Raw genomic sequence first — 22,137 nt, 5'->3', positions numbered from 1 at the left:
TTTTCATCTAAATAGACACATTGTTTCACCTAAAGGACATACCACTTCACTCAAGTGGACGCATCGCTTCATTCAAAGGGTTTTATTCCATTGACACATCGTTTCAACCAAATGACACAACTATTTGGTGCGATTGGATGATGATTGAGCGTTATCAATCATCATTTATATGTCATGAGCTTGTTATGAGTCTCACATTGTAACCAATCACTTGTTACTATCACAATCTACGAGGAGTGTAAATATAGTTATCCCTATTACTATTTGTAGAATTATCAATACTTTTAAATTTTAATAGTCGTTTAACAATTAATTCAATCAATCAATTTTCATCAGGTTCTTATTCATTTTACGATAAATTGATCAAAACAATCTTATAAATTTATAATTTTATTTATTAATTAAAAATTCTTTTTTATGAACTAAGTGATCATCCACCTTATTTAATGAATAGCAAAGTTGACATTTGATTTACCTTTCTTTCAATTATTTCTTAAATTATTTAATGGATATTAATATATCTGTTAGAATTTTCAATCGAAACTTTGATGTAAGAGCTTATAAATTTTTAAATAAAATGTTGATGATAATATCTTAAAAAATAGTAAAAATCATAATTGTTCTTTTTCTTAAAAAAATATATATATAACTTTTATTAATAAAATATAAGAAAAAGTTACTCTCTGACGGGTAAAAAATCTGCCATTTTCGCCCAAACTCTCAACAGGCGAAGCAAAAGAGCGACTCTGAGCAGCCTTTGCTACTGATTCTCTCTGTCTTTTACCTTTGCAATGGACCCGTTTTCGTCGGCAGCGATTGCTCGGCAGACGTGGGAACTGGAGAACAACATCGTCTCGGCCGGCGACGCCTCGGACTCATCCGCCGCGGCCTCGGACGCCATCTTCTACTACGACGAGGCAGCGCAGGCCAAGTTCCAGCAGGAGAAGCCGTGGGCGAATGATCCTCACTACTTCAAGCGCGTGAAAATCTCCGCGCTCGCGCTACTCAAGATGGTCGTCCACGCGCGCTCCGGCGGCACGATTGAGGTCATGGGACTCATGCAGGGAAAGACTGATGGGGATGCGATTATTGTAATGGACGCTTTTGCCCTCCCCGTCGAGGGTACTGAAACTAGGGTTAATGCGCAGGCGGATGCGTATGAGTATATGGTTGATTATTCGCAGACTAATAAACAGGTTTTTATCCTCGGAAATGCGTACATTTGTTTGATTGTTGTTTATTTATTTATGTATTTTCTCTGAGTTATTGTGATGGAATTTTGATCTAATGTGTGGATTACATGGCGTTGTGTTTGTGATGAGTAGTTAGAGAGGACGGTTTTAGGGCATTGTTGTGAAGCCGGATATGGTGATAAATTAGGGCAAGCATTCGGTTATCCCTCAGATGTAACATAATCATATGTATTGTTCAGTGAAGTAGACCTATATAAATCACCAAAACCACTTCAAAAAACTTCGCGTAAATGCCCTCATATCACAACCAATTGTATGCTTCATATACACTAGTGAATGAAGTTTGTGTATGAGCATTTGATATTTCGGCATTTATGTGGTTAAGAAATTAGAATTTATGAAATTAATGTAAAAGAGTGCTAAAATACCGATCATCATCTCTGGGACATGGTTGATGAAATTCAACCTTCAATATGGAAAGTGTAGGCATAACAATGAAATTTATTTATTTATAATTGTTATGTTTTGGGATTGCACCAAAAGTCCCTACTATGATCCCTTTTGGAAGTAGATTCTTCATCCTTTAGGAACAAGAAGAAAGGATTTCTTTTATAGTCTAGGCACAGAGGAAAATTGCTGAATAGGAATTGTGTTTCTGCATAGGGCACAAACAAAGATCATTGTTAATTAGGTATTGTGTTTGCTGTATTGTTTTTTTTTTCTGCTTCTTGTGTTGTGTTTCTTACTTACCTTCACATTGTGACATTCACTTCCTTTGTTTGAAGGCGGGTCGCCTGGAGAATGTAGTAGGGTGGTATCATTCTCATCCTGGCTATGGATGTTGGCTATCTGGTATAGATGTTTCCACACAAATGCTTAACCAGCAATACCAGGAGCCCTTTCTGGCAGTTGTTATTGATCCAACAAGGACTGTTTCTGCTGGAAAAGTTGATATCGGTGCTTTCAGGACATACCCAGATGGATACAAGCCTCCAGATGAGCCTGTCTCCGAGTATCAGACAATCCCCTTGAACAAAATTGAAGACTTTGGCGTGCACTGTAAACAGGTGATGAAATCGCTGACATACAGAAAAAACACACATATTTAATATTGTATATGCTTCAGAAGCTCTTTCCGCAGGATTTGCTCATTTACTCAATTCTTGTCGTTGGCAGTATTATGCATTGGATATCACATATTTCAAGTCATCTCTTGACTGTCATCTCTTAGATCTGCTATGGAATAAGTATTGGGTGAACACCCTTTCTTCATCTCCTTTGCTGGGGAACGGAGATTATTTTGCTGGTCAAATCTCAGATTTAGGTAATTTCTTGCTAGTGTAAAAGTATTTGATGTTGCACCATAAGTTGTTCGCATAACAAACCCATACATTGAGTTTTTGCAAGCGCACAGGATCTTCAGATACTGGATATCATGTCAATCTGTTATACTATCTTGTGCTTCTGATTCATGCAGCTGAGAAAATAGAGCAAGCTGAAAATCAGTTGTCCCATTCACGCTTTGGGTCCTTGCTAGCAGCTCCGCAGAGGAAGAAAGAGGTGTGTGGTTTATTCTGAACACAACATTTTGCTTTACAGGGCTGAGCTTTGCCTGGACTATGTTGTTTCTTGCATTTTATGTTGCCTCCAGTCTTGTTTCATATACTAATACCTTTTTCAGTTTCAAATACTTGATTCACAAACCTCTCCTGTGGACGTATGTCTGTTGTCACTGATTTGGATGTTCTTGTTAGCATACTGCATAAGGCCATCTGCTCTTACGGAGCATTTCACCAGAGCTTTTGAAGTCTTAAAACTGTTGATTTGTTAAACTCTTTGAGCCCTTTTGCACTACACCTATATGTAGACAGCTCCGGACAACCTTAAGCCTGAGAATAGTCTGAATTATTCCCTTGGTGAATATGTTCCAAAATATTGTTCATATAACAAAAAAATATATCGTTCAACCTTTCAACTCGGGAAGAATCATATTTCAATTTTCTTGTCTTTTCTGTTTGCTTTGTTTGTTAATTGTAGATTGCTTCTTATTTTTGCATATTGGTTCTCTTTGAAGTGCTGTGATGCAAAGTTCATGTCAAATTTGAAATCGAGAGAGGATGCTGAGTTTCATCGTTAGCTAAATTGTGCTAGTACTTTGTTATTTTGTTGAAACAAAATTAACATCCAGTGTCACAGGGTTCTGACATTTTGTTGCGATACTAAAATGGTCTTTACATGGATTCGGTTTCAAGCTATTTGTCTTTCAAAAAATTTGAATATATAACCTTTTGGTGAACTAGTGTTCAAGTCCTCGGAACACTGGGTTTGTTGTGGGTCCTAATTAGTTGATATGAAGTAGGGAGGGAATTTCATTATTTGATATGCTTATTAACAAGTAGATTGTCGATTCAAAATAATGCAACAAACAAAGAAGATATCTCAAACCCTAGGGCACGATTAGCCCAATTCAAAGAATGAGGAGCATTTGTTCTGAATAGGATCATGATTAGCCATTATCATTCTTCTTTCTCATCTGATATAGAGTTCATTAGCCATTGAACACCCTGTTGGTACTGATTCAGTTACGAACCTCCTTATATGTGGTTCTTTATGTGTTGTTTTTCCAGGAAGAATCTCAACTTACCAAAATCACTCGTGATAGTGCAAAGATAACTGTGGAGCAGGTTCATGGTTTGATGTCACAGGTAACTACTGTAACTGACTTCTATCCTCAAGCCATCTGTTCCTGCATTTACATTTGGAATTGATCAAATTCCTTGTGTTTTCCCCCCTAGGTAATCAAGGATATTCTTTTCAACTCTGTCCGGCAGTCCAACAAATCTCAAGCCGAGTCATCTGGTCCTGAGCCAATGGTTGAAACCTGAACAACCGACTTAAACATGTGTCATTTTTCTGGCGGTGTAGTTTTTTCAATTGTCCTGTCCAGAAGAAGTTGGAATGCCATGGGTTTCCAATATTGGCACTTAATAGGATGACAACAACTAGACTTGTCAAAAGATGTCTCGAGGAAGTATTTAGGAGTTGGTGGGAAAGGATGTTTTCCATTACTACACCTATGGAATCTGTGATATATTTGTTCATTCTCTTCTACGTTGCCTCTCTCTCTAGACTCTGTTTTGCCACACATGGAGTGGAGGGTGAAGAGGGCAATCATTAGATGATATCTAGCAAAGAATCTCCTACCACTCCGCTTAGGCTTCACTTTTGTGCTCTTAGTCACAAATTAGTGTTGTAGAGAAGGCATTTCATGACTTCATTTTTGTTAGAAAAGCTTCATACTTTGGTTTGAAGAAAATAGACTCAGTTTACTTTAAGCAGATAGGCGCACACTTGCACTGAATCTCCTGTGATGTCAATCCAAACGGAACTAGTTCTTTGTGGGATTCCTAATTCCATATGTTGATTCGGTTTCAAACTCGTCGCGAGTATATGGGGCCACCTAAAGATTCAATTTTAGGTTCAATGGAAATCCCTACGGCCACCTAAGGATTGAGCCAGTTATACATCACGCACGCTGGCTGCCTAAATCTTGTGCTCCCATCACCTTTGGATTTTGGATATTTGCTAGAGTGGCAGAGTGATTTACCGTGGAAGATTATTTATGAATCATCATTTTTTATTTATGTGGAAGGCATATTTTGGTTAGATGTCAATATACATTTAAAATTAGCGATTAACGGTCTGATTCAATTTAATTTCAATTTATCAAAAAGATTATTACAAGTATATTTATAATTTTAGAAAGATTATGCAACCAGTGGTAACTTTAAACAGTTTCCACACGATAGTATGTGGAGCGGACAGTTTAGTTCAAAAGCTTGAAGCACATGAAGTCACAAACGCAAAGAATATTATTTCGAAATATGGTATGTTTCAGCGTTTCAAAGCATATGAAGCATTAAGCTGGGAATCACATGTCAAAAATTCACTCATGATATATCCGTAAGCTGAAAATGATGAGACCTAACAAGAATCCAAAATGCTTGAATGTGAGAGCCACCTGAACTTCAGGAGTTCAATACGGAGGAGTTGCATCCAGTCTTCACATCCATAAACTCGTAAAAGTGTCGGAGGTAATAATCATAGCTTCTCTACTTGTTCCTGCCCATCCACATCCCCGGCCGGAGGGAGTCTCTGTACAAATCATATTTACCAAAAGTAAAGCGATCAACCCTTTGGGGCATTTAGTCAAACAGTTGGGGAACTCACAATAGCGGATGAAAAACAGCTCTAGAAAGTTGGGGGAATAGGAAAAGTACCAAATCAGGCTTGTAGATGTTATGCACAACGGAAGCGCCGGCGAGGAGCGATGCTACGACTACGACGCACGACCATGCCAACGACGGCGTTCCCGTCGGTTGCTTCCCACCTCCGAATTTTCGATTCATGTCTTCCCCGCGCCGAACTAACTGGACCGGCCTCTCGCAACCAAATACGAACGTTGTTTCTCATATGAAAGCGGTGTTTGGGCTTTACACGCCTTTAAGTTGCCACCAGCGCAACCAAATTTCAATGATCACATGGACAATCAATTACCCCCTTATTTCGACTCTTTGTTGCATTATTACCTTACTTTCTTTTAATACTACTTACTAATTAATTCTAAATTATTATCATTTTTCTGGTATTTGATATATTGATTTTCGCAATTATTAATATCAATTATTCATGTATTCATAACCGATTTAATCAGAGTATCAAATACTATTTAACTTGCCATGTACAAAATATAACAGGAAATTCCTCTGGTTACAAATACTTTTTTGAATAAATTATAAGAGATTTTATGAAAATTCAACATAATTATAAATATATTTTTATTATTTTAAAAAAATTATAAATACCTCTCTACAATTAATTGTCATTTATATTAACTTCGATCAGAAAAGAGTTGAAGAATAAATTTTTGACATCCACTCAGATACATTCCCATTATAAATGTACTTTTAATTTTACAAATAATAGAATTATTTTGTTTGTATAATTACACCTGAGGGTGGTATACACTAGAGAAAAATATAACAATAAGTCTGATATAATATAGTATTTCTTGGTTTATTTTCTTTTTCTTTTTTAAAATTTTAACCGCACACAATGCTAATAAATTTTGAACCCAAATCTACGAAATATACCCGAAGGACGTAATAGTATTTCTTGTTAAATTCGTCCTTGCTTCCATACAAATTAAATGTTTCTATAATGTAATAATTAGTAACTTAGCTTTTGTATAGTATTACCACCTCAGGAGAGAGAGAGTTGAGGATGTAATGGAAGCTGATCTGGGAAAAAGGTAGAAAGAATTTCAGTCTCAAACGGCAAAAGGATAATATGAACTCAACGAACAAACAAGGATCAGATACGCAGGATCAGTCAGCTAGCCTGTTCACAACTACCCTCTTCTTTATTCCCTATCCTAAACCAGCATCATCCATTAGAACTGTGAACTGTATCAACTAAATGTAAGGAAAAAGAAGAAACAAGAAACGTCCTAAATCAGCAAGCAACTCTGTCAGAAAACCAGCTTCATCTTTCAATTGTTTCTTCAGTTAGCAGCTCTCAAGAATCCATAGCAATTGCTTCAGGCAACGGCATTAACTTGGGTGACAAGAACGACTTCAGAGGAACATCGGATGGGGCAGACAACTTCTTCTCCTTTCGAACACCGCCAAGGACTCCAAGAACCTTCCTCACTTCATTTGCCAGCTCGATTACATAGTCGTCTTCATGACCTGCTCGGACGTAATAGTTTATCAAGAACTAGACGAATGTGGCATTGCATCACAACATATAAAATCTAAGATGGTGTTTGGATTGAAGTACTTGATTTCATAGATAATTACCAATATCAAACATGGCTTTCTCCAACAAGAAGAGGTAGTCCCTGTTGTTCCCACAAGGCCCAAAGGCCGTTGCGATTTGCCTAGCCATGTCCTCCAAGGGAGCAGGTCCCAAGTAGTACTTATTTGATATCCTGTCGGGAGTGGACGTGAACCTGCAACACGAAACAGTAATTCTCTTAGCGACATTGCAGCAAAGGAACTTACATCGATCTGATTTAGGATGGGAATGAAATGTGAAACTTTTACTTACACTATCACCCCAGTTAACAAGGGCTGCTCAGGTTCACCTTCCTAAATTAAGAGAAACAAACATATCATCAGCAAAAGTTGAAAAACCTCGGCCCTCGCGCTCTGCCTTAGAATTGTCGACAACAATACAAATTGTAAGAAATGTTAATAGAGAAATGAGAGCACAACTCACTTTGAAGAAGTCCACCAAAGTTTTTTGGTCATACTCGCACTCTCTTCGTTCCAGATACTAAACATAACATAAACAAGAACAACTGTGAGAGCCATGTTATAACATATAACTGCCAAAATAATAGTACAAAACTCAATCGCAAGATGCGTTCATTGGACAAAGGAGTTAACAGCCCAACGGCGAAAAATGCACGTCTTATACGAATAATAAAAGGGCAGCGCATACCGCCATTGCTGCTTTTTCTTTCTCCGGCCCTCCACGCACACAATAGGCAGCTCCCCACTAAAGATAAGAGCAGGAATGACAAGTCAAGATCTATTCCCAACATCAGCAAAAGCCCGTGAAATAAAACAAGCCAAGCATGCAAGAAACTGGAAAATTAGGGACCACATTGCTGAACTTGGCCTTCAACTTCAACATTATCGGAGAAAATCAAGATTTACCAATTCTTGATACCTTAAAAGCAAATTCCTTTTATTGAGACACAATGGATATTACCAAACACAGCATATTCATAACACTAAATGAAGAAGAGAAAAAAGGGTTCCCGTGAGGCCCATTGCATTCTTCACATCAAGCTTGAAAAAAGTGAAAAAATATTGTCGAATTGGAAAACCCTTCTGCACGTCATAAAACTCAAGCATTTAACTTACGCAGACGGCTCCTTCCTCCTGTTCCAAAGTGCAGGTTCTTGCAGGGTGGTCTGGAGTGCCTCTGTGATCAATGCAGGCTGAATCACATCAAACCAAAACATGAGAATCAAGAATGAAACACCATTAAAGCATGAAGAACAAATGGAAACAACTCAAACATTGACTATAATGGCACTCTAAAATTGACTTCAAAGTTCAAACCCCCAAAATACACACACTTCAAGAAAATGCATTACGAACATCAAAAGGATTTTGGGCATTTGCACTCCCGAATGCACTGCAATGGGGCCTAATTCATATTTGCCAAGATCAAGGGAGCTTCCAGGACTGTACAGTATATACAATACACAAACAAAAACCCACGAGAATCAAGACGAAGCAAACATACCAAGATCAAACACCCGCCTGTAATCCTTGACAAACCCAATCACCTTCTCATCAAATTCAAAACCCGGGTTCCACACCAGTGACCCATATCCAAAAACCCAGAACACCATCTCTTCTCTTTTCCCCTTTTCCCCTCCAAAACGCTCCGCCCCAGAAACCAAAAGCGCAAACAGATCAAACCACAAAAGACTCGGGGCCAAAAAGCTGATAATGGGGACTTGGACGAAAAGAGAGAGAGAGATGTAGATATTGTCTTGTTCCTGAATCTCTCTCTCCGCCTGTAAATGGGTTGTTGCGATGGAGACGGAGGCGATGGAGAAATATGTGACGGTATTTATAGTGGGGGACGAGGGGAAAACGTGTTTTGGAACTTGAAGCTGACAGTTAATGACTTCCCATGTATGTAAACGTATGTCCGTATGTGGATCACATGTTCGATTCAATTCATAATTTATATCATTCTATCAGAAAAAGAAAATTCATAATTATGTCCCTAATTCATGAAATTAAATATATCTAAATTATAACCAGCTTCTCTAAATTAAGTATATTTGCAGATATTTATTTATTATTTATAAATTTTAAATACTTCTCATTTTAATTATTATCTAATAATTAATTTCATTTATTAGTTTTCATTAATATTTTTTGTGGCGAATTGATTAAAAATTTTTGTGGCACTATAAATCTTAAAATCCAAATATATATATAGTACAAAATTGAGGTCAAAAAATTACAAAAATCTGACCAAAATTATGGCATAATTAATATAGGTAAAAAATTTTGTAATCTCTATAATGACATAAAAGCTATATATTATGACATATTTCCTTCATCCCACCAAATATGTGTTAGACTGAAAATTGAAATATTTTTCAAATTTAATTTAAATATTTCAAAGATTTTGAATAATTGTCAATTTTTTTGATATTTTTATATCATATTAAATAATCTAAACCTTTTTTATAAAATGGGGAGACTAATTTTTCTTTTATCTTTTTTGACTGATTTAATTTGAAATGGATATGAATATAATTATTTTTAAATAAAAATGGGAATTTCAGAAATAGGTTACCTAATTAAATATTAAACTTACCAAAACCTAATTAATTGTAATTAATTTACATGATCTGATGCATTTGAAATTGAGTCATAATATCAACGACGCGTGTAGAAATAGTGTCCAAGCAAGCAGTGTGAAAGTTCATTGAACCTGGACGTTTTTATGTTCAGTAAAATCGTTACGGTAAGCGGTTGAAATCTTGTCTGTGAACCGACACAAGGATTAAGCGTTTATTACAAAACCAGATCAAACATTTCACTTCATAAATTTTAGGGTTAGATACATTGAATCTGGACAGTGTACGTCGTTGATCACACATTATTAGGTCCTAAGGCGTTTGACCTTGCCCCATATTTACAGGATTACCTGAGCCAGATTTGTTGGATCATTTCTACTTCTAATAATACATGACATATAATTATTATTTTATTTTTTTAAATTAACTATTTAAAAAAATTATTTTATTGTTCTACTTATAAGTTTTGAGTATTTTAATTCATTAATACTCTTTGTTTATTTTTTCTCAAAGTTTATTTAAATCCTTTTTGAATTTATAAGGTTATTACTAGTCAAAATATTATTAAGGTCGTTATATAGTCTAAACTATTTTTTTTTTTTTTGTTCAGATTTTTTGTGTGATTAAGTTCATTATATAGTCTAAACTATTATTGATACCTGGGATCAATCCAACCTACTAGTACCGTAAGTACTCAAGCAAAAACTCTCTCATTCTTTCAATCTCACACATATATATATAATCGTCACATATAAATATATATATTCAAGCTAGGGCTATATATATATATATATATATATATCCTATTGGGCTTAATTCAAAAATAAATTAAACGCATAAACTTGGGCCTCCATAGAATTAATCAAATCAATCCTGAAAACTCAAATAGAATTTATTTGATCATATTAAATAAATCCTAGTTTATAGCCCAATTAATTAATTCATCAAATAATTGAGCCTAACCTAGTTTATTAATCTCATTAAATTACAAGTAAAAAATCTAACTAATTTATCCTATTAAAAATCCAACCGATTCAATTAAAATTAATCTTATCAAATAAATTAAACCTAGCCCAAATTTAATATCTCATTAATTAAATTTTGGGTTCTCCCATTTAAATGATCATATCATTTAATCTTTTGAATTAATTTAAACTCTTTAAATTAATTCATTCCTTTTAGAATTGATTTATAATTAATTCTACTACTTCATTGAGTAATGTTTTGTGTGACTCTATAGGTTCACCCTCAGCTAGACTTGGGCTTGTGTCAACACAATTTAATTAGCAAATATTTTGCGCTAGATTAATTAAATTATATTTAATTAATCACTTTCGATTAATACTTAATCCAAAAGCACCCGTCACCATAGGTGGTCGTTTAGCAATGGTCCATGGATTAGAGAATAGATGAAAATGGCATCAACCTTAAAGCTACCGAGTGCCATACGGATAGGGTCTTCCATCAACCATCTCCCGATCTTAGTTTAGGGTATGGAATGTATTGATTCCCATCCTGGACTAAACATCTATGCTCAATATTTTGATTATGTTTCTCTACTTGATCAACATAGAAAAGCACTTTCCTATATTTGATCACCAGCTGTGACCACAGACTCCTAGGAGCGCAACACACATCAGAAGACATAGGAGATTGCTATCATCTCATGATAGGCGACGTATCCTCTCTTGGAACTCACCAGTCTTCATACATGTTCTGACTGCACTGGAACAAGGCTTATAATAACCAAATCAGAACATGATCATCTTTTACCAAGCCCTAGATACAGTTGTCTCATATATGAGACTGTGTGATTCCTCAATTTTGAGGACTAAATCCCATACTATCGAAGACAAGGAGTTCAAGTCATACCGACCTAGCCTCACAGACTTCCATATGACGATTCCCTATGAGTCAGTTCAGTCGGCTTGACAACCTTTGTCAACCACCCACTAAAATTGCATAGACGTCATATGTTTATCACCTATGAAACACAGTACCATCACATGAACGCAATATTCAGTGCAAGTCTTAATAGAATCCTCGATGTCTATTCTCGAGACTCTCGACTTGGAACATTTCAGATGCAACCCTCGAAAGTTGGTTTCAAGTTGCCATCAAATGCGCTACCCAACTTCATTGGTTGATTAGTGATTTATGGGCTTTGTTGCAATCTATGAAAATTACAAGAGTAAGAACAACAAAATAAGGCCAAATGAATACTTACTCTTGTTTATTTAATTCAATATTATAAAATAAAAAGAAAACACTCAAATAAATTATAAAATAGTCAATTTAATTGACTTTCTAGTCACTTATTCTAACAGGTTGATCCATGAGGTAGAGCTAAATTTAAAAATAGACCCAATTGAGATCCATTTAAAGGCATAAGACCAGCCATAAATAGTAGGCTATGGGTCTGAATCGAACTTTTTTGAGCTGATTTCTACTAGGCCTAGGTTAACCTGCCTGACAGTGCACCTTGATCCAAGACCAAGGAATTAAGTACAACTTAAATCATGCCATGGAGTCAAATTCAGTTTACTCAACATTAGCATACCGAAATCCTATTGACCACTTACTATTGGAGGGCGAGAAGACTAGCACATAGATCTTGGTCGCCTTGTTGGCTAGGCAGCACCTAGCCTAGGCTCAATATCAGCAAGCCCATTGTCCAACCATTTTATCCGATCCGTCAACCTTACGGCTCATATCAACTTTACATTTTTTTTTTCTCTTGTCAATTTCCACCACTCTTTTTTCAATAAATTTTCATACCTTTGTTTATTTTTGAAAATATTTTTAACTCATTCAATTAATTAATATATATATATATATATATTGTCAAATAGTATATTTTTTTAAAAATTTTGAAAAAATATTATCCAGCATAGTTAAGTTGTGAAGGAGGCCCAAGAAGTTTAGAAATGGGCCATAGGCCATTAAACATAATTGAGGTCCAAATATTTATATAATGGATTGTGGGCCATTGCACATAATTGAGGCCCAAAGTCTTTCCTGAACCAATCCTTTCCCCAATTCCGCTAGCCATATTGTAGAGCTTCTCAAAAATAACATAAATGGAATACAATAATTCAGAAAACAAAACAAAAATGTAATTTTGAAAAATTAAAATAATTTTTGTCATATGTAATTATATCAATAAACATTCAAAAAGTTAAATAATTTTTTTTAATCACTTATTTATATATTTGGTAATAATGAAATTTTAAGGAAAAAAATAATGCACACATAATTTTTGTTACATAAGAAATATTATTTTAAAAATTAAGTTTACAATATATATATATATATATTAATATTTTCATTTTTTTTATGAATTAGATATCCAATTAATATTTATTATTTACAAAAAATATTGCCCACATTAAAAATAAGAACACATATTATAATATTTTAAACTTATAGGAAATATTTGGTAAAATAAATATAAGTATGTAACGATCTTTATATTATATTTAATAAAATATCTAAAAATTTAAACTATTCATGTTGTATACTTATAACATATACTTCATATCTTATTATTAATACTTATTATAAATAAATTTATAATAATATATAACTTTTGTAATTATAAAATCTTGTAATATAAATATTAATAAATATTATTGAGCAATATAAAAGAAATAATGTACAGTAAAACCTCTATAAATTAATAACCTTGGGACCATGAAATTTTATTAATTTAGAGAGATATTAATTTATCGATAAATTAATATTTTATTAATTAAAAGAGAGACTTTTTAAATTTATCAAATTTAGTACATATGTATTAAAATAACTGAATTCATATATGTTTCATTGATTATATTCATGCATCAATCAATTCTTTGTAACTAATTAAATATATTTATGTATAATATCAATTCATTGTATACAATTAACTATTATATTCATAGAAGCATGTATCAATTCATTGAAATTACTTATATATACATGTTTACATTAATTCGTTGCACTTAAATAACTATTATAGCCAATTAAATATATTCATACATGATGAATGAAACATATACTATATAAATCTCAATATGAAAATAAAATAATTCATAACAACCCACCATATCTTATCATCTAAAAGGCATCGTAAAATTATTCATGAATGATCAAATGCGTAAAGCATTACAAACTTCATATTTTAGCAAATTACCATAATATTTATAATTGTAATATTTATGAATTATTAATTTAGAGTTTTAATGGGACCTAGTATGTATAAAGGAATTTTCTGAAAAATTATTATCTTATTATTTTATCGAATTTGATGATTTTTTACAAAGGCCCAAGTCGGGATCGGAAGATTTTATTATTTTAGAGAGTTTATTAATTTATAGAGTATTAATTTATAAAGGTGTTACTGTATTTTCAATCTACTAGGAATTGGGAAAATTATGGAAGAGAAAAGGAAGAACTATTCCCACACCTGTAAGAATAGGGGCGCAGTAAAAGAAAGTAGGTAAAGTTAGCTGTCGATAGTAAAGAAATAATTCATAATTGTGGAGGGGATTGTTATGTTCAGAATCAGAGGTATTATTATCAGGTATTGTAGCTGAATTCTTGAAGAAATTTGCACTTTTTAAGCTTCAAGAAATGGATGAACCGAGGGGATCGCACCGCACGCGGTCCAAGGCAGCTCCCGACTGGACGGTGGAAGAATCCCTAGTTCTTGTCAACGAGATCAACGCCGTCGAATCTGAGTGGGGTGCCACTCTCCCTTCCTTCCAGAAATGGCAGCAGATCGTCGAGAATTGCAACGCGCTTGACGTGAACAGGAACTTGAACCAGTGCAAGCGTAAGTGGGACGCACTCTTGGGTGAGTACAGACGGGTTAAACACGACGCGGCCGCAGATGGGTCGTTTCCCTTCGAGCTGTTCAATGCTATTGATAGCTGTGTTAGTGCCAGGGTGAAAAGGAATGCCGATGGTGGTGTCGAGGCGGAGGAGGATGAGGACGAGGACGAGGAGGCGGCTGCGGCGGAGGAGCAAGAGGAACAAGTAGTTATGGAGACTGACCCGGACTCCGACCCGGAAGCTCAGGGCCGTGTGACCAAGTTCTTATTCGAAACGGGTAATAGTTTTTGGTCAAGTTTCAAATTTGTATAAATATGAGCACGGTACAATGTAGGCGTTGTTGCTTGTGAATTGTGATAGTTTATTTTACTTGGAAAATACTGAATAAGGATGATGGTATACATAGTTTAGTTTTCGAATGATTCCAATTAATGAAGAACATGAGGTGGAATTTATAGGAAGCAACTTGGTAGAATGCATGATTGTAACACTGTGCTTAGAATTTGCTGCTTTTTTCTAGTAGAGTCGGTATGCATAAGCCCTTATTAGTTTCTAAAATCTTGGAAGCTCTTTAAAGCATCCCTCTTTGTTTGTTTGGTAAGAAATAGAGGCATTCCAAGAAATCATACAGCTTCTTTTCTAAATACATAAATTGCAGTTGGCCTTAAATTCACATGTTATGACTTGGATGCAACAGTTATTTGGGTGATTGGGATTATCTTGAAAAGGTGTATTTTGTTATCACGTAATTCTAGGATGCCGGGAGCAAAGAAGTTTGGATTCTTGTTAGTTAAGTTCTAGGTTTCTGCATGTGTCATTGTTGTACTTCTTAGTAATTCCAAAGGCATCGTTCCTTTGGAGATTTGGACCAACTTGCTGAACCTATTACATATTAATAGAATTTGTATGATGGCAGATGTCTCCTTCATCGAGGACAAACTAGTCAAATGTTCATTTTTGGAATGCTGTCTGATGCACTTACATAGCTTGCGAATGTAAGCTGAGCACTGATTAAGGTGGTTACAGTTTTCTTATACCAAAGGGGAACTAACTGTTCGGATGGTCACTTGTGACTTAAAAGAAATAAAATTTGTTTATTTGAGAAACTTATTTTAGAGACTGATATATATGTGTGTGTGTGTGTATATATACATATGCATAAATTGGCCTTTTTGAAGGAGGTATCATTGCTCTGGTAGGGCTTGGCTGTTCGAGGAATTCCATTTGTGACAATGAATTCTTCCCAACTTGTGCCCTGGTCGCATCAGTCTAGTTCTCTCAATATTTTATCTTCATTCAGAAATGGCGGTAGATGTCATCAAGAGCACTGTTCTCTGTACTCTTGTAAATGCACCTTTACAATATCTGTAGCATGTTCATCTTAAGTCAATCTTGTATTATTAGGTTCCAAGAAGCAAAGGCGTAGGATGAAGCGTCAAAAGCGGAAACTTGAAACCCTAAATCCCTGGGGATACTTCACCAGTGCAAAGATAAAGCATGAAGAATCGAGTAGCATAAATCAAAATGTGGGAAACACAAATAAAAACATCGTTGCAAGTGCGGTCGACGAGACTAATGCAGACGCGAAAGAGCAAATAATGGCTACAGTGCTGTGGGAGAATGCACTACGTATTAATGCCATACTGGAAGGGAACCTAGCTGATGATGTAGACTATAAATTGTCGGATTTGAAGAATGCTGATGCTGTACAAATTGATGTTACTAGACGCCAAGGTGATAAGCTTATTGATTGTCTCGGAAAGATTTCAGCAACTCTTAACCAGCTTTGTGATTTAGTCCAGAAATGCAACTGATTTACACTATTCTGTCATTTGTATATTTTCTTGCATTTTGTAAATATGTTGGTACCCTCCAAATCATTTTTTTGGTTCAAATTGGTTCAAAAAGGGTCCTGGGAATGTATTGGGGGTGGAAAGGTGGTTATTTGGGGTGCTGAATTTTAGCATGTACTGTCCTATGTATGTGATAACTCTTAACAAGCTTTGAAGAGTTGCAGAGTTTAACCTCATCACCTATGTTCTATTATGTTTCTCAAGTGAAAACTGACATGAAAATTGGGCTTTTTTAATACCAAAGAAATGTCTTAAACCATTTCTTGAAATAAAAGAAATCTTTTGGTTCTTACTAATTGAAAGGACAAGCAGGTGATATAAAATGGACAAAAGAATAGTGGGATTATCACCACCCCCTCCCCCCTCCCCTACAAACCAAAAAAGAAAAATACAAAGCAGGACATTTTACAGATCATATATAGGCTGAATGCCCAAAATTGGAATCATCGGCAAAGATGGGTACAACATGTTTCTCATCAAGTACTGTTCTTTTTCTAACATTAATTTATCGGTGATATTGCAAGTTTATGTGATAGTTCCACTTGAAAGAACAAGCACAGAACCGATAACTAAGGCAAAATAATCCATCACCATTTACAAGGAAAAACAAGTCAAAATACCATATATATTCTAACTAGTTATCACCACTCCACCAAGAAATTCAATCAACTTCCAAAACTTGCAGTGAAATAAAACCATAATTTAAACAAATAAGCCGGCCAAGAACAGCTAATCCTTCTGGCCGACTTTGTCAATCCCACCACCCCAATATCTTTCTGATCTTCAACCGTATCATCCCCTCCTCTCTACAAAACGTTCTTGATCATCTCATCTGATTCTCCCATTGTTTCGACCCTCATCCAACTAAGAGCACTAAGGTTTTCATGGATCGTAGTGCTCCTTCTTGGTTCATCACCCTCTTGATGCTGTCATTATGTGCAATCCCAGCATCATCGCAGGACGACACGGCCTATGCCAAATCCCTCCTCAAGTTCAAAGAATCTCTGACTAATGTTACCATGCTCGATAATTGGAGAGAACCGGTCCAGAAGTTGTGTTCTTGGAACACCCCTGTTTGGAATGGCTGCTTGTGTGTGAATGATTCTTTTTGGGGACTAAAGCTTGAAGGGATGGGGCTAGGAGGAAAACTTGACATTGACTCACTATCAGAACTGCCGCTTCGCAGCCTAAGTGTTATGAACAACAACTTTTCAGGGCCATTTCCAAGTAACATAAACAAGCTTGGAAAGCTGAGAGGTCTGTTCTTGGCTAATAATAACTTCAGTGGTGAGATTCCTGATGATGCCTTTTCAGGGATGAGGGCTATGACAAAAGTGGTGTTGGGAGATAACTCTTTTATGGGGAAAATTCCTATGTCTTTGTTGGGATTGCCTAGGCTGGTGGACTTGCAGCTTCAGGATAATCAGTTTAACGGGCGCATACCGGACTTTTGGCAGGCGGATTTGAAAGTGAATTTCTCTAACAACAAGCTCGAGGGGGCGATACCGAACACACTCAGAGACCAGAATGCAAGCTCATTTTCTGGTAGGTTTTTAAACTTTTGTGATCAAGAATCTGTTTTATCTTTACCCGTCTTGATTTCTTTTTTTAGGTTTTCGATGATTTTCAAGAAGATCACCAAGGCTTTCAGTTCATTTGATGATTTTCATGTTTGTTTTTAGTCAGAACTTATGTTTAACAAGTAAATATCCATGAAACAACTGCAACTGGAAGTATATTTTTTCTGTATTGCATTGCACTTTAAGGATTCTCTGCCTGTCACATGTGATCTTGCAAGATCTGGGTTGTAAAGTAAACATCAGAAGAATAATTTGAAAGATAGATAATATTAGATCCTTTAAGTAAGATGATAGCTCAACAAGTAATTGGTCTGCACGTTGTTTATAAGGCACTGCCAACCTAATGCAGGGTCAAACAGTTGATGAAGTGAGTAATCAATCAAGAAGATGAAAAGAACAACTTCTCATATATTTTCTTGTTTTTCAACGTTTGGTCAATCAGGAAATCTTAACCTATGTGGTGAGCCACTGGATCCATGCAAAAGAAAGAATTCGACCAAGAAAATCGCGATCATCATAGCTGCTGTGGTGGTATTGGCATTAGCAGCCTTCATAGTACTCTTCGTCTTCTACCGTAGGCGCCAAAAGCCTCTAAAACATGAAAAATCAGTTGACCATCTCCAAACAGAAGAGCCAAACAAGGGTACCGTAACTTACAAGAACAGTGAACATGGAAAACTGTACTTTGTGAGAAATGACACGCAGAAATTTGAGTTGGAAGAGCTGCTAAGGGCATCTGCTGAAGTCTTGGGAAGTGGAAGCTTCGGCTCTTCTTACAAGGCCGTGCTTTTCACCGGCCAGACGTACGTCGTGAGGCGGTTCAGAAACATGAGCAATGTTGGAAAAGAAGAATTCTATGAGCACATGAGACGGCTGGGGAGGCTAACGCACCGTAATCTACTGCCTCTTATAGCTTTCTATTACAGGAAAGAAGAAAAGCTCCTGATCACTGATTTTGTCGAAAACGGCAGCCTGGCTAGTCTGCTTCATGGTAAGCTATATGAATTCTGCAATAGATGATGAGATTTTTCATGTACACGAACTTAACACGTTTGAATCCTCCTGATCAACAGGCAAAAGAACTCCTAACCAACCACTGCTCGACTGGCCGATGCGCTTAAGAATCATCAAGGGTGTTGCAAGGGGATTGGCCTACCTATACAAAGAACTCCCAATGCTAACTCTGCCTCACGGCCACCTGAAGTCATCAAACATTCTTGTCGACGCAACATATGAACCCCTTCTAGCTGATTATGCACTAGCACCAGTGATCAACAAGGACCATGCCAAAGAATTCATGGTGGCCTACAAGTCTCCTGAATCCACGCAAAACGACATGGTAACAAGGAAAACCGACGTATGGAGCCTAGGGATACTAATACTAGAGCTGCTGACAGGCCGGTTCCCGGCTAACTATCTGAAGCAAGGCAGAGGGCCTAGTGCTGATTTGGCTAGTTGGGTTAACTCTGTTGTGAGGGAAGAATGGACCGGTGAGGTGTTCGACAAGGACGTAAGCCTAGCACGCAACGGGGAAGGCCAGATGCTGAGGCTGCTCAAGATTGGGATGTGTTGCTGTGAGTGGAATGTGGAGAAGAGGTGGGGATTTAGAGAGGCAGTTGAGAAGATTGAAGAGTTGAAAGAGAGGGATAGTGATGATGACTACTCTTCTTATGCAAGTGAGGGGGATTTGTACTCCTCCAGAGCAATGACTGATGATGATTTCTCATTCTCTAAAGCATGAAAATTTTTGGGAAAATGGTGGCAACAATTTAGTCCACATGGTTTACTTCTGCACTAGTTGATCAGGTAGACATGTTGTTTATTGCAAATTCTTGATAATTGCATCCACGCTCCTTGATATTTGTGCATATTATGAATAAAATCCATCATTTTTAGAAAATTATACTAACACCCCAATAGTCATGTTTTCCAAATTGTAGATTCATTCCTGACTGTGGTATTCAGAGAGGAATCTGTAATGTGAAACATGAATGAAAAGGGTGTGGTGCTATTTTTAAAAATTGAGGGATTTTTTAAGTAATATATCTAAACTTCAAGGGTATAAGTATAATTATCAAAAAGTTCTAATTGTGTTATTCTTTTATAAAGTTTATATAGACAGTTTGTTTATGAGCTGAGGACAATGGCCAAAACTATGATTTATGTTGTAATGATCCAAGATCTTTTCTTCCTCCTTTTCACTCCATTTGAACAATAGCCTCATTCTTCTTTAAGAGGCAATTACATGATTAAGTCAATGTCTTAATAAAGTGAATAATATACTGGTTCAATCAATACATAGATATAGTTAAGAATATGAAACAAATTACAATAAACTTATATAAAGTGCAACAAATACGCACACGTCCTGGAACCCAAATTCACGACCTCAAATTTATTCATGAGACCTCAATCTTAACCAATAGACTAAGGCATCATGGTCCTCTCTTTTTTCTTCTAAATTCAAAATACACGATTCTTGAACTTTCCTTAGGCATATTTATAACCACAAAAAGCGTAGTTTTGGGGCAAGTTTGTAATAAAAAAGACACAGGGGACTATTATAGGACCACAAAGGAGTGGCTATGGATTGAGATAAAGGGTGTGGTGTTGATGTGATGAGAACTCTTGCCCAAAAAATAAGCTATGGCTCTCTCTATGAACATTGCTACTACCAACACTTTGAAACTCAACTTTCCTACAAAACAAGTAATATTTCCATGTAATAACTCAACCAAGCCTCCACACTGCATCCCAGTTCAACAACAGGTAATACGGAGTGTAATTACATTTTTGTCCTTGATGATCATAGAGAGTTTGCCTACTGGAAGTAACTCTAGTTCTTACATCATGGTTTTGCATTTAAAAGGTGGATCCTGGGATTATGTGCGAGTGTTGCAGTGGGAGAGGGTGGCTGCTGTGTGAGTTCTGTAAAGGGCAAAAGGTCAATGTGAAATCAGAGAGCAACAGGATCTACCGTAGATGCCCTTCTTGTAGAGCTGTAAGTATGGTTAAGCTTCTTCATTTACAATCTCTCGGAAAAATTACATACTTAGATCCATAGGATAGGACTTTCAACATTTTTAGTCCTTTATTTTATGAAAATTTCAAATTGGTCCCTAATTTGAGAAAATTAAATATATTTGGTCCTCTATTTTATGAATCTTGACAATGAATGAATCTATTTGATAGATTGCAACATATTCAGTGGTATTAAATACAATTTCTCAAGCTACATAAGGCTTGCCTGTAATTATCACCTATAACGATCCATAACTAAGGTGGTCGTTCAAATGAAACAATCTCTATTTAAATGTAAATTGATCTGACATATTTGTTTTTTGATCTGATTATGATAATATTTTAGGATAATCACACTCCCCTCCCATGAGGTTTGGTGTAATTATACGTAAACCCAATGTGGTTTCGGAAATTACATCCAGCACCCCTAAGATTTGCTTCCGTCTAACAAATTAGTCTCTCAATTAGTCAAAATTCACCAAATTTGCTCATATTAACAAAAAGAAAAAGAAAAAAAAATCTATTTTTACCTCCGATTGACTCATTATGATTTATTATAGGTCAAATACATTTTTTTATGATCAAATCACCTTCATACGTCTTCAAGCATTAATGCATGAGAAGAGATATGTCTTCACCGTTATAAGGGTAATTTAGTCATAAAAAAATTATTTGACCTGCAATAAGTCAGTAACAAGTGAATCGGGGGTAAACATCAATTTTAATTCAATTTTTTTTATACAATATCAGCAAATTTGGTGAATTTGGCTAGCAGATGGATTTATTTGTTAGATGAAAGCGAACTTCAGAAATGCTAGATGTAATTTCCCAAACTACAGAAAATCTACGTGTAAGCACAAAATCTCATAAGATGGGAGAGTAATTACCCCTAATATTTTAGTGTAGTTTGTATGTTATTGAGAGTTATGACAACAGACTTTTGTTGTTTGAAGAGAAGTAGGAGAATGTTAAGTAGAGTGACATTATTTGCAGATCGGAAGCGTATTGTGTTCAAAATGCAAGGTCTACAAATGCGTCACATTTCCAGATCAGACAGATGGAGAGGAGTTCACCTTTTGACCACAAAAGAGTTTGCATTCAACCATCTCTTTTATTTTGCAGATTGGATTTTTCTTGACAATTTTTGTACAAATCACACATTTAATCTTCATTTTTTGCACTATAATTCATTTGGTGTAAAATATTCGTAAAATCCTACGTGTCTTATCAAGGGAAATTCTAATCTATATCAAATTTGATCGGATTTGAATCAA

General features: G+C 35.8%; 6 protein-coding genes across 6 annotated transcripts; 4 read left to right on the top strand and 2 right to left on the bottom strand.

Moving 5' to 3' along the window:
- The first annotated feature begins 678 nt into the window (after window positions 1-678).
- LOC105160746 (COP9 signalosome complex subunit 5) lies at window positions 679-4,528 on the top strand. Its single transcript, XM_011078259.3, has 6 exons — window positions 679-1,196; window positions 1,979-2,260; window positions 2,370-2,517; window positions 2,671-2,753; window positions 3,821-3,898; window positions 3,989-4,528. Exons 1-6 carry the CDS (start codon window positions 792-794, stop codon window positions 4,076-4,078), a joined length of 1,086 nt encoding a protein of 361 aa, XP_011076561.1. The 5' UTR covers window positions 679-791; the 3' UTR covers window positions 4,079-4,528.
- A 519-nt stretch (window positions 4,529-5,047) lies between these two features.
- Window positions 5,048-5,717, bottom strand: LOC148789303 (uncharacterized). The gene is made up of 2 exons (XM_088884136.1): window positions 5,474-5,717; window positions 5,048-5,348 (listed from the first exon to the last, which is right to left on the bottom strand). The coding sequence occupies exons 1-2, from the start codon at window positions 5,600-5,602 to the stop codon at window positions 5,295-5,297; spliced, it is 183 nt and encodes a 60-aa protein (XP_088740262.1). The 5' UTR covers window positions 5,603-5,717; the 3' UTR covers window positions 5,048-5,294.
- A 797-nt stretch (window positions 5,718-6,514) lies between these two features.
- Window positions 6,515-8,838, bottom strand: LOC105160644 (gamma-glutamylcyclotransferase 2-1). The gene is made up of 7 exons (XM_011078158.3): window positions 8,517-8,838; window positions 8,129-8,205; window positions 7,701-7,757; window positions 7,476-7,532; window positions 7,305-7,345; window positions 7,055-7,206; window positions 6,515-6,943 (listed from the first exon to the last, which is right to left on the bottom strand). The coding sequence occupies exons 1-7, from the start codon at window positions 8,623-8,625 to the stop codon at window positions 6,771-6,773; spliced, it is 666 nt and encodes a 221-aa protein (XP_011076460.2). The 5' UTR covers window positions 8,626-8,838; the 3' UTR covers window positions 6,515-6,770.
- Window positions 8,839-14,021: 5,183 nt separating this feature from the next.
- Window positions 14,022-16,438, top strand: LOC105155936 (sequence-specific DNA binding transcription factor). Its single transcript, XM_011071919.3, has 2 exons — window positions 14,022-14,686; window positions 15,814-16,438. The coding sequence occupies exons 1-2, from the start codon at window positions 14,209-14,211 to the stop codon at window positions 16,221-16,223; spliced, it is 888 nt and encodes a 295-aa protein (XP_011070221.2). The 5' UTR covers window positions 14,022-14,208; the 3' UTR covers window positions 16,224-16,438.
- Window positions 16,439-16,841: 403 nt separating this feature from the next.
- On the top strand, window positions 16,842-19,636 carry LOC105160563 (pollen receptor-like kinase 4). The gene is made up of 3 exons (XM_011078037.3): window positions 16,842-17,807; window positions 18,285-18,833; window positions 18,916-19,636. Exons 1-3 carry the CDS (start codon window positions 17,147-17,149, stop codon window positions 19,581-19,583), a joined length of 1,878 nt encoding a protein of 625 aa, XP_011076339.2. The 5' UTR covers window positions 16,842-17,146; the 3' UTR covers window positions 19,584-19,636.
- A 787-nt stretch (window positions 19,637-20,423) lies between these two features.
- Window positions 20,424-22,137, top strand: LOC105160485 (chaperone protein dnaJ-like protein). Its single transcript, XM_011077914.3, has 3 exons — window positions 20,424-20,611; window positions 20,712-20,843; window positions 21,857-22,137. The coding sequence occupies exons 1-3, from the start codon at window positions 20,489-20,491 to the stop codon at window positions 21,941-21,943; spliced, it is 342 nt and encodes a 113-aa protein (XP_011076216.2). The 5' UTR covers window positions 20,424-20,488; the 3' UTR covers window positions 21,944-22,137.

The sequence above is a fragment of the Sesamum indicum genome, linkage group LG1 (assembly GCF_026168435.1).
Source record: "Sesamum indicum cultivar Baizhima isolate 11 linkage group LG1, ASM2616843v1, whole genome shotgun sequence".
NCBI classification, from domain to species: Eukaryota; Viridiplantae; Streptophyta; class Magnoliopsida; order Lamiales; family Pedaliaceae; genus Sesamum; species Sesamum indicum.
This window is presented reverse-complemented; position numbering and strand designations above follow the sequence as displayed.

Bases quoted from the DNA above. Each gene is read 5' to 3' on its own strand.
- LOC105160746 (XM_011078259.3), top strand. From the start codon at position 792: ATGGACCCGTTTTCGTCGGCAGCGATTGCTCGGCAGACGTGGGAACTG. The intron at 2,518-2,670 runs GTAATTTCTTGC...TGATTCATGCAG, and splicing joins TGGTCAAATCTCAGATTTAG to CTGAGAAAATAGAGCAAGCT. The intron at 3,899-3,988 runs GTAACTACTGTA...TTTCCCCCCTAG, and splicing joins TTCATGGTTTGATGTCACAG to GTAATCAAGGATATTCTTTT.
- LOC105160485 (XM_011077914.3), top strand. From the start codon at position 20,489: ATGGCTCTCTCTATGAACATTGCTACTACCAACACTTTGAAACTCAAC. The intron at 20,612-20,711 runs GTAATACGGAGT...TGCATTTAAAAG, and splicing joins GCATCCCAGTTCAACAACAG to GTGGATCCTGGGATTATGTG. The intron at 20,844-21,856 runs GTAAGTATGGTT...CATTATTTGCAG, and splicing joins GATGCCCTTCTTGTAGAGCT to ATCGGAAGCGTATTGTGTTC.
- LOC105160563 (XM_011078037.3), top strand. From the start codon at position 17,147: ATGGATCGTAGTGCTCCTTCTTGGTTCATCACCCTCTTGATGCTGTCA. The intron at 17,808-18,284 runs GTAGGTTTTTAA...TTGGTCAATCAG, and splicing joins GAATGCAAGCTCATTTTCTG to GAAATCTTAACCTATGTGGT. The intron at 18,834-18,915 runs GTAAGCTATATG...CCTGATCAACAG, and splicing joins CCTGGCTAGTCTGCTTCATG to GCAAAAGAACTCCTAACCAA.
- LOC105160644 (XM_011078158.3), bottom strand. From the start codon at position 8,625: ATGGTGTTCTGGGTTTTTGGATATGGGTCACTGGTGTGGAACCCGGGT. The intron at 7,758-8,128 runs GTAAGTTAAATG...TCTTATCTTTAG, and splicing joins AGGAGGAAGGAGCCGTCTGC to TGGGGAGCTGCCTATTGTGT. The intron at 7,346-7,475 runs GTGAGTTGTGCT...CTCTTAATTTAG, and splicing joins CTTTGGTGGACTTCTTCAAA to GAAGGTGAACCTGAGCAGCC.
- LOC148789303 (XM_088884136.1), bottom strand. From the start codon at position 5,602: ATGAATCGAAAATTCGGAGGTGGGAAGCAACCGACGGGAACGCCGTCG. The intron at 5,349-5,473 runs GTACTTTTCCTA...TGATTTGTACAG, and splicing joins ACATCTACAAGCCTGATTTG to AGACTCCCTCCGGCCGGGGA.
- LOC105155936 (XM_011071919.3), top strand. From the start codon at position 14,209: ATGGATGAACCGAGGGGATCGCACCGCACGCGGTCCAAGGCAGCTCCC. The intron at 14,687-15,813 runs GTAATAGTTTTT...TTGTATTATTAG, and splicing joins CAAGTTCTTATTCGAAACGG to GTTCCAAGAAGCAAAGGCGT.